Source organism: Hydra vulgaris, chromosome 10 (assembly GCF_038396675.1).
Source record: "Hydra vulgaris chromosome 10, alternate assembly HydraT2T_AEP".
Taxonomy (NCBI): Eukaryota; Metazoa; Cnidaria; class Hydrozoa; order Anthoathecata; family Hydridae; genus Hydra; species Hydra vulgaris.
The window spans coordinates 3049227-3060540 of NC_088929.1; the positions used below are offsets into that span (position 1 = coordinate 3049227).

Sequence of the window (11314 nt, forward strand, 5' to 3'; positions counted from 1 at the left end):
AGGGGCGAAACAAATTGGTTATTTTACCCTTTGCCTTTTTTTTGAATGGGGTTAAATTGAGCAAGGGGCGCCGTAGAAATTTCGCCCAGGGCGCTGGTAGTGCTAAAACCGGCACTGTATATATATATATATATATATATATATATATATATATATATATATATATATATATATATATATATATATATATATATATATATATATATATATATATAATACTTTAAATTAACTTTAATGTATCTAAAACTAATTATGTTTAAACAATTTAGTTAGTATATAGATTTATATTTTGCTATAATTTAATATTAGCATTTACCACAAAATTTATTAATGGGTTTTTTAAGTATTAAAAATAAATTTTTGAGAAAAAAGAGATAAAATCTTGAGAGAATAAAAAGTAAATAAAAGCTTTTTAGATATTTTACTAAACACTATTTTACAGTTTTTGGTAAAAACATTGCAAACATTTTACTTTGTGCTGAGTTTTATCAACTTCTGCTTTGTCTCCTTGTGTGAACGAGGTGAATAGAGTCGACAAGAATTATTAAATAAAATATTTGTCATTGTTAATCCATGATGTCTTTGCATACCTAATGAATAAAATTCTGATAGCATCATAAGGAGGTTACACAGTGATGACCGACAAGTGTCATTATATACTTCATAAAAAAGAATGTAACAGTAAATTACCCATTGACAAACTTTGTCACCAGGAATCGTTAAACCTCCTCGAATTATGTCCTTTACAAAATTTCTTTACGCTTCAAAGAAATAAAAGGTGTCATCTGGATTTTCAACTTCACAAATAATGTACCCAGCAATATAAACTAATGACATTTTAACACATCTGAACTTTTATCAAACTTTATTAGCATCTTTGTACGGTATATAGCTAATTTTTCAAGAACTTGTTGAACGGAAATAAAATAAGTTCCTCCTGAGCCTTGTCTTAATTTTCGAAAGAGCTTTCCTATTGGATCTGTTGTAAAGTTGCCTAATAATACATACTGATGAGTTGTACCTAAAAGATATTTTGACAACTGAACCAAACCATAACAGGTCAAAGCTAAATATTTAGCAGTGTCACTTTTTAATAATTTGACTCTTTTTCCTTTTTCTGTTTTTTTTTTTTATTTGCATTGCAAAATCACCCATTGCAGAAAGTTTGCTTAAATTGTTATTCATCATTAGCAGAAGCAATAGCAGCTCGATTACAATCTTTCAAACAGGGGGTAAATAGTTTCTATCTGTCGACCAGCCTCTCACCCCTTCTTCATTTATTATGCTGGCGCAGATCAATTTTTAATAAATTGTTTTCAGTTTAGGATGTTGAATGCTGGATCTTCCTGACTCATTGCATGGGTTTTCTCATTCTATTATCTCCTAATGAGGGTACAGCTCTAAAACTCAGTTTTATGTTTCTGAGGCCGGCTGGTAGTCAGATTTCCCGAACTCTGTGGTAGCTCTCAGAGAGGCTGATTCCATCAACAGATAAAAAATATATTAACAGTGCCATGTCGCGCATGGATAGCGTCCTTGTTTGTACATTTGGTGTGCATTGCCGAGGCCACATTTGGAGCGCTTTGTTACGGCTTAAGGTTTATTAATAGTAATGAGGCAATTGCTTGGACTATTAAACAGTGTTCAGAGTACTATCTATGCTTTTAGTTGAGTTCTTCAACAAATTTAAAAATGAATAAAGTACCAAAAACTAAAAACACAAAAAACCATCATCATCACCAAGTTCTCTAAACCTATCATTCACTAGTATTCGTGGCCTTCGAAGTAAATTTTCTTCTGTTGAGTCTTATCTCTTGCAAAGTTCACCAGACCTACTAGCTATTTGCAAGACTAATTTGAGTTTAGCTGTATCATCTTGCAATCTTTGTGTTGATGGTTATCTTCCTTTAAATTGTAAAGACTCTAATAGTCACATGCTTGGCCTGGGCATTTACATTCGTAAGAATTCACCCATTTGTCGTGAAAATAGGTTTGAATCTCCAGACTGTTCTTTTATGTGGTTTTATTTAGCACCACTTCGCTCTATCGCCTTTCTCTTTGTTCTATATCGATCTCCTTCATCTCAAGACTGCACTCTTTTTGATGTTATTTCTGATCATATTGACTAAGCCCTCTCTCTTTATCCATCAGCAAATATTGTTGTTATAGGTGACTTTAATGCTCATCATCAACTGAATGGCTTGGCTCTAGTTTCAGAAATTCTGCAGGCAACCCGAATCATTTACCTTCTCTACTCAACTTATGTCTAGTTTCTGATCCTTGTCAGTGCACAGTTTGATCTCTCTAAAACTAATATCTAATTCTTCTTCATCACCTGAATCCCCCTATCATCGTACCCCTTACAACTACCTTAAAGCTGACTGGGATTCTTTCCGTGATTTTCTTCGTGATGACCCTTGGGTATAAATCTTTTGTCTTTCTGTCGACAAATGTGCTTCTTACATAACTTCGTGGATTTAGGCTGACATGGAATCTTTTGTTCCCTTTCAACGATTCCAGGTCAAGCTTCACTCTCCTCCATGATTTTCCTCAAATTGTGCTGCTGCGATTGCCAATCGAAACCTTTACTTCCATATTTATCAGCAAAACAATTCTCCAGAAAACAGACGTCTGTTTATTACTGCTAGAAACCATTGTAAAAAGATTTTGTTTAACGCCAAAGCCCGCTATTCTCAGGTCATAAAATCTAGTATCTTATCTCAAAAATTAGGTTCTCTTGACTTCTGGATAATCTTTAATAGTATTAATAACAAGGCCAAATCTTTAATTCCACCTCTCTTGTATGGTTTAGACTTTGTCACCTCACCTAAAGACAAAGCTGAATTGTGGTAAAAACTTTTCATCAACATCATCTCTTGATTCCACTGGTTGCGTTCTACCTGATATTGCCAGCAAGGTTTTTGAATCTTTGATTAACAAATGCTTAATTTCTTATCTTGAATCTACTAGTTTCCTTTCTGATCATCAAAATGGATTTTGATGTTTTCGTTCTACAGCTGATTTGCTAACAGTAATAAATAATAGTTTTTATCGTGCATTAGATAAAGGTGGAGAGGTTAAGGCTATAGCTCTTGACATTTTAAAAGCTTTTGATAAAGTTTGGCACGCTGGTCTTCTCCATAAGCTTTCTTTCTTACATCTTAAAGAATATTAAATTCTTCCTTTCCAATTGTAGTATAATAGTTGTCCTCGATGGACAGCATTCTTCTTCTTATCCTGTAACTTCAGGGGTTCCTGAAGGTTCTATTCTTGGCCCAGCGCTCTTTTTATTCTACATTAGCAATCTTTTCCAGATCCAAAATGGTATTGTTTGCTGATGATACTACCATTTATTCTTGTCGTGATTAGAAGCCAATACTCTCTGATTACTTGGGGGGGGGGGAGGGGCATCTAAGCTTGAAAAGGATCCCACCTTTGCTACAGCATGGGGCTCACAGTGGCTGGTGAACTTCAATACAGTTAAAACTCAATTTTTTTCAGCCAATCGTTATCGCAATAATTTAGATCTTCCTATATTTATGAACGGTGATGTACTCGATGAGTCATCTACTCTTCTTGGAATAACTCTTACTTCCAATCTTTCCTGGAAACCATATATCAAATCAGTTGCAAAATTAGCATCTGCAAAGGTTGCATTTCTTTATCGAGCTCGACACTTTCTTACTTCGTATTCTATTCTCTATCTCTATAAATCTCAAATCCGGCCTTGTATGGAATACTGTTGCCATATCTGGGGCGGATCTTCTAATGATACTCTTTCTCCTTTAGACAAGGGGCAAAAACGCATTGTAAACATAGTTTGGACCTGCTCTTGCAGCCAACCTCCAACCATTATCACATTGTTGTAATATTGCTTCTCTTTTTTTCTTCTACAAATTCTATAATGGGCACAGCTTAAAAGAGCTAGCGTCTCTTGTGCCATCTACTAGACTTCATTCTCGTTTTACTCGTCATTCAATAAAGTCTCATCCTTTTTCTGTGACTGTTCCTAAATCGTTTTCTTGCTCTACAATCTTCACCTTTTCTCTTCCAGTAATTTCCAACTTTAATTAGTGGTTGCTTGCAGCCTTGCAGGAAGCAAAGATGTAAAAAAAATAAAAAATGTTTGCATATGGACAGTGAACAATACAAATTTTCCAAAATTCAACGACTTCAGAGATGGAAATAATCTTCCCTTTATTTTCATGCAGGACTTGATAGCTTTTTAATGCTAACAATGTTTCATCACAAAACACTTGCAGACAAGTGATTTGTGATGAAACATGATGAACAAAAACTTCCGTTAACTTAGACATTTTAACAACGTTTTTCGTTTCAAGTTTGTACAAATTAATAATATCAACCCATCGTGCTATTTTTTTTCTCCATTAATATAAAATTCAAGTTCTTGAGTTTTTTCTGTGATCCAGTTATTACGTATATCTTTTAATAAATGAACATAATCAAATAAAAGAAAAATATTGTCTTTCGTACACCATGCTTCATTTTTTACCAAAAAAGTTATAAAACTTCTGATTGACTCTGTTACCATCACAGACAATAGCACCAACATTGCCCCCATTATTTTTAATTGCATCAAGAATCAGGGTTGTCTGTTCAAAAAGAAACTCAGCTTCAAGTTCTCTTTGTAAAGAAATTTTAGTCCATTAAACAATGTTACAACCAAAAAGCTCAGTACTGTTTTTGCTAATAGATGAGGTTTGTTAACTGATTTACCAAATACTATGCCACCATGATACTGCAACTAAAATAAAAATCTCACTTTTGAAATGCTTCAAAAGTGAGATCTTTATTTGTGCAAAGAAGAAATCTAAGAATAGCACTTTCCTTTAAAAAGTTTGAAGGCTGAATATATAATATATCATTGCATAAATAATTAATAGTAGCAAAATTAAATTCATTAGTTTTTAACTTTTCATATAAAACATTAACACTTTCTATTTTTTCTTGTGAATTAAACATTGCTAACTCATCTTCTTCTTGCCAGCAAACACTAATAAGACTTTTCGATGCTTTTCTAAGTGGGTTAGATATAGTAGAAACTAAGCTTGGCTTTATGCAATCAAATACTGACGGAGCATCACGAGGTCTCAGCTTTCCATAATCAATAACAATTGAATAATTTTTCAGCCAATGCCTTTCACATACTACGGTGATATTAGTATCAAGAACATTATCTCTTGATATTATAACAACCCAACGTTTTCGTTCTTCAATGTTTCTTGGAAGTCTAAATGTTTTAACTCTATTCTGAGGATTATAATTGTCATTGCAATTTGTTACACAACATCGACAAACTATTTTCTAAATACTAAATTAAATCCTTTGCTTAATCCTTCACCTCTCAACTAACTTTTTTTTTTACTTCGAAGTTAGTTAAAATAGTGACGGGTGTTTGGTTGTAAATTTTATGCAAGTATTAAATTTATGCATATATATATATATATATATATATATATATATATATATATATATATATATATATATATATATATATATATATATATATATATATATATATATATATATATATATATATCGATGGTCAAGAGCACAAAGGGAATACGTCCACAAACCATTGTTTTAAAAAATCTAAATTTGAAAGTTTAATAATCTATAAAAATTCAAGGTATTTTTAAATTGTCATGATTTTTAACTCAATTCATTCTTCAATTAATTATGTCTTGATTTAAACTATTTTATTTTCATTTGTTTTATATATTTTAATACAATATATGTTAATTGACAACCTGTGTGGACATATTACCATCGTGCACAAACAAAGTCCTAGATATAGACATATTCCCTGTGTGCATCATACATTTTATATAACTACAAAGAAACTAATCTTCCATTTGATATCAAATTCTCTTTGATAATAGAATAAAATAAAATGGATTGAATGAAACTAAATCCTAGAATTTTGTACAACTACATTATTTTATAGTTCATACACATATAGATCACAATAGATCACAGAACATATTATTATTACATTTTAGATTTAGAATTCACGCTATAGATTTTTTTATGCTTTTTTGTACGTTCTATTGTTGAATGAATGAAGTCTGCCTCTAAATAAGAGTGCTCAGGCTCCATAAACTTTAAATCGATTTTCTCCACAGCAAAATTGTTGACAGCATAAAGCATTGCTGTGGCTGCGCATTTGTTTCTATTCCACCCACTGCATGTATCAGAAAAACTTGACACGTGCTTAACAGCATCAGGCAAGGATGATAAATATTTGAGAAGGCAAGTACTCACTTCGCAAGACCCCTTTCCTCCATTTGTTTCATCCCACAAAAAGCAATGCCCATCCGAATTATGCCCCTCAAATATTGTAAAATTATAAACATTCAATTTGCGTTTACAGAATATTTGAGCATCACCGGCATGTGGGATTGATAATATTCTCTGCATATCAAATGTTATTGCCCGAAAGCCTTTATCTGTTTTGGCTTTCTTCTTATCGGCCTCTTTTGATTGCAGAGCTTCTAATTTCCTCCTTTTGGGGCAGTAAAATGCCAATGGAGGATTACAATTATTGAACACTTGCCTATATTTATCATAGCTTGCTCCCTGTACACTGTTTTTAGGAAATAATTCTTTTTTATAGAGCCTGAACATGATGGAAATATTTAGGCTGGAATGCAAATAACGTTTTTTTGTGTCCCGTTGACAGTAGTGTGACTCAATTTTTGGGAAGCTATCGATATGCTCTTTGATTCCTAAAATAATACTCTCAGGTGTACCGTTTGGTGCTGGTTTCGCTTTTCTCCCATCTTTCCCTACATACATCCCATTCATTTTGAATTTCAAAGCGTTAAATACAGTTTTGGTACTAAATTTGAAGGTGTCACATAAAAATTTTAGACACACACGTATATTCATGTCCTTAACTTGCAAAAAGTAAGACCTCGCAATAGAATGTGTTTTTTCTGCCTCTTCACTTCTGTGCCTCCGTCTTAAAATTGTGTTGTTCTCCACAACTAGAGAACAGATATAGGATTTTTGAGCACTTGCATCAGCCAATGCATAATATTGAGTGCATAAAAGTATTCTCATATCGTATGATATATTTGCTACGCATTAAAATTTGCATTTACAGTCTGTATCTGCGGATATTTTCTCAGCTATTAAAACTCATTTTTTATTCACGTAAGGCTTTCCAGCTACTCTATTATCTCTTCTGACATTTCTTTTCCACTTGGAAGGATCTGGACGTCTGTTCCTTATGTACACTGGAAAAACACGCATAGTTATTTATGTTCGCTAATTTCAACAAAGTTGTTTAATTTTTTTTTGCATTACTAATAGTTAAAGTACCTGAAGTGTTAGATAAATCATAGCTTGACACAGGCAAACATTCTGATGACGTAAATGTAGATACATTTTCTGGTGTACACTTGAGTATATCATCGTTTACAGTGCCTATAAATAAATAAAAAAGTCATATTCGACTTGAAAATGTGTTGCATTGATTTTTTTTAATAATTATAAAGTAGTGTAAAAAATTACCTGAGATTGCATGGGCATTAATATCCTTATTCGACAGAGATATATTCGTTGTCGTGGATGTAAGATATTCATCAATAACAGTGGCTAAAAATAAAAAAAAAGTAGATTTGCCTTGATAGTGAGTTGTATTAAATATTTGGAAAAAATTGTAAAGTGTTATTATAAAACAAATTGTATATTATAAATACCTAAGCCTGCATCGACTGGAATTCTATCAGAGACACTCTCACTTGTAACGCTGAAATCGCCCTCAATTGGTGTTTCTAAGAATGTTTATTAACAGATCAAAAAGTTCACAAAAAGTACCACTTATAATGTTTCTTTCAAATTACTCTCAATATAGCACGTTTATCTTAATATAGCACGTTTATCTCAATATAGCACGTTTATCTCAATATAGCACGTTTATCTCAATATAGCACGTTTATCTCAATATAGCACGTTTATCTCAATATGGCACGTTTATTTTAATAAAGCACGTTTATCTCAATATAGCACGTTTATCTTAATATAGCAGTTTATCTTAATAAAAAGTAACAAAACCAAGCAAAATAACTCCAATACTTTTAAAAACACCACGACACGACGTTTGTTTGCTTTCATTAAAATTGACGTTTTAAATGATCAGTGTTTCTAGTTATGTAAAAAATAACCGCCATCTTTGTTCTCAAAGAGCACTTCATATAACAGACAAATTCTCGAAAAACCGTCAAAACAGCTACAATATATTGACTTCATTTTTAAATAATGAAATCGTAATTATTTAATCATTTCAATTCATTTAAAAGTTCTTTATTATTAATTTGATATAAATAATAGATGTATAAATGAATGCGGAAACGCTTATTAGTTCGGAATAGTATATCATAATATGATATACTATTATACTATATACTAGCTGTTGGTATTACCACATTATGGAAATGATCAAATAATATATGTTTGCCGCGACAACGTGACGTATTACCATAGTGCACCGCAATGAAAGCGCATGTTCGTTATGAATTTCTTGTGGACAAAAGGATATCGGACATATTGCAATAGTGCACGGCAATTGATGCACATGTTCGTTTGTAATTTTTTGTGCACAAAAGACATATCGGACATATTACTTTTATGCACACGAAGAAGTGAAAAAAATCCGGTGCACAAAAGATACATTGGACATATTACTTTTATGCTCATTATATAACGTTGATATGGACATGTTACCTATTTGTTTAGTTAAATATCTTCCGTTTCGTCGACTGTTGAAGCTTAATATTTGTACCATAGTATCCTTATCTCTTACTGAATGAAATGCGCACAATAACTCAAAACCATAAAATGTTGGACGTATTACCTTTGTGCTCTTGACCATCGATATATATATATATATATATATATATATATATATATATATATATATATATATATATATATATATATATATATATATATATATATATATATATATAATCAACTTAAATTAATTTTATCAAATAAAAACTTAAATGAAAATTATTTTGTTAATTTTATAATAATTATTTATTAATGTTATATAATTATTATTGTTACGAAAAGACCACCCCCGTATTTATTTTGTAAAACTGCTTTCAAGTTTTTCAAATATAAAACCATTTTGCCTCCAGTTTTTTACGCAAGCCGCGCGTTGGCAAGGCCTATTATATAGTAAGCCATGGTCATTGACCATGGCTTACTATATAATATAGTTATATATAGTTTTGACCATTGGTCAAAACTAAACGTTTCTATGCATTGTTTTTCAAACAAAAATAGATTGGATTCTTAGCTAACATATTTTTCTTTATGAAAAAAATAATTTTATTATTTTAACACCAAAACTTCGCGCCACAGATTTATTCATGTGCGATGATATCATTTTAACAAAGCAAAAATTTTAACAGCATTTTAATTACATGATAGCCGCTAATTACTGCATGTAGATTTACTCTAATTGTACTGATTTCTGTTATCACCACATTAAGTCGATTCAAAAAATACAAAGCAACTTTAACTTCATTGCACAGTGGGACAAAATCGAGTTTTTTGTGCCAAAACTATTTTTGTAGTTTTTTTTATTAGAACAGCTATATCTATATATAAAATGCATAAATAAACATGTAAATATATAATATAAAAAAAATAATAAAAAAATTAAATTTTGCTGAAAAATACGAAATATTTTAATGGACAAGATTTATCAGTGTAAACGTCAAAAATATTACTTTTCAATGCATGTATTTGTCATAAAATAACTTTTTTAGATTTATATTTACAGAACCTATAAATTATAACAGTAATAAAAGATTTTGTTGGCATTCTTTGTGTACAAAACATCTTTTTCTCATCAACTAACCAAATTCAAGACCAATCTCTTGTTATAACTTTTTTTATTACAAAAAGTAGCAGAATATTTATGATGCATGGCTACTTGCATACATTTAGCATGAGATTTACATAATCAAATGTTTGGAGGATATTGGAGGATAGTTTATCTGATAATAATAATAATAATAATAATAATAATTATCTGATACCTAATACTAATCTTTAGATAAGTAGCAAAAAAAAAATCGAAAACTGTCTGTTTTCGATGCATAAAAACTAATAATTACACTTACGTTAAATTGTTTTTAATAATCTGAACGAAAAAAACATTAATTTAAATAATATATTTTAAAACGAAAGTCAATAAAATTAATTTAAAACAATATCAGCGTAAGAAAGTTGACAAACAAAAAATGCAAAATAGCGTTTTAGAACACATGTCAAATTAACATGTAAATAACCGCATAAAATAACGCTTACATTACTCAATACTGCAGATACTCAAGGAAGACCATTAGGTCTTGTCACAGAGAACCGCTGATGAAGAACTTGAAACTTAAAATTTATACAAAGTATAAAAATCGTTATACAAGTAAATGAAATCGTTAAGATTAAAAAATCCTTTTACAACTAAAAAATGTAAATAAACAAAAAAATATACAAGCATTTGATTCAATAAATAAAAAGAAAGCGGATACTCGCAGAAGGCCATCAAGTCTTCATCGAGAACCGCTCGTAAATTTGAAAATCTCATAAAAATCAAATGCATACATACAAGTACATAAAGCACAAGAAAAATTTAATTGCATTCATATACATATTTAGTTGCATCACTGCATAAAAAATAAAAAAGTAAATTATTCAATGTTTAAAAATACAAAAATATATCATCAATTGACAAAATGATTTCCTTAAGCTTTTTTTTGAGAGGTAACTCCATTCCAACGAAAAATTAAAATGTTTTAAAACTATTTTATTCCAAAGAGAAGCTCCACGAAGTGAAATGCTTAATTTTCAAAAAATTGAGAAAATGGTTGACGATTTAAATTATCATTTCTTAAGTTGTATTTATTTTTATCTTTTAAGGTATATAAATTATGGAAAGAAACTTGGTTGGAGTTAGTTTTACATTTGTACATAAAACAAAGAATATTAAAAACAATTAGCTGATACATATCAAGAATTTTCACTTCAAATAAGAGAGGCTTGGTATGAGTAAATTTATCTTTAAAATTAATAAGACGAGCAACATGCTTTTGTTGACGATAAAGAGGTCTAAATTTGGATTTATTAGCACTACACCAAGCAATATTTGCATAGTTAAATTGCAATGGATAAAAGAGTAATATAATTGAGTTAAAATGCGTTTATTTAAAACTATTCTAGCTTTATGCAATATTCCTATACTTTTAGCAACTTTATTACACAAGATTTCTATGTGATA

The 11314-nt window shown here is 30.5% G+C and overlaps 1 protein-coding gene across 1 annotated transcript; it reads right to left on the reverse strand.

The window, feature by feature from the left end:
• Positions 1 to 5782: 5782 nt before the first annotated feature.
• LOC136085726 (uncharacterized) lies at positions 5783 to 8259 on the reverse strand. The gene is made up of 4 exons (XM_065807083.1): positions 7728 to 8259; positions 7540 to 7623; positions 7348 to 7452; positions 5783 to 7262 (listed from the first exon to the last, which is right to left on the reverse strand). The coding sequence occupies exon 4, from the start codon at positions 7084 to 7086 to the stop codon at positions 6013 to 6015; it is 1074 nt and encodes a 357-aa protein (XP_065663155.1). The 5' UTR covers positions 7087 to 7262; positions 7348 to 7452; positions 7540 to 7623; positions 7728 to 8259; the 3' UTR covers positions 5783 to 6012.
• Positions 8260 to 11314: the final 3055 nt, after the last annotated feature.

Bases quoted from the DNA above. Each gene is read 5' to 3' on its own strand.
- LOC136085726 (XM_065807083.1), bottom strand. From the start codon at position 7,086: ATGAGAATACTTTTATGCACTCAATATTATGCATTGGCTGATGCAAGT.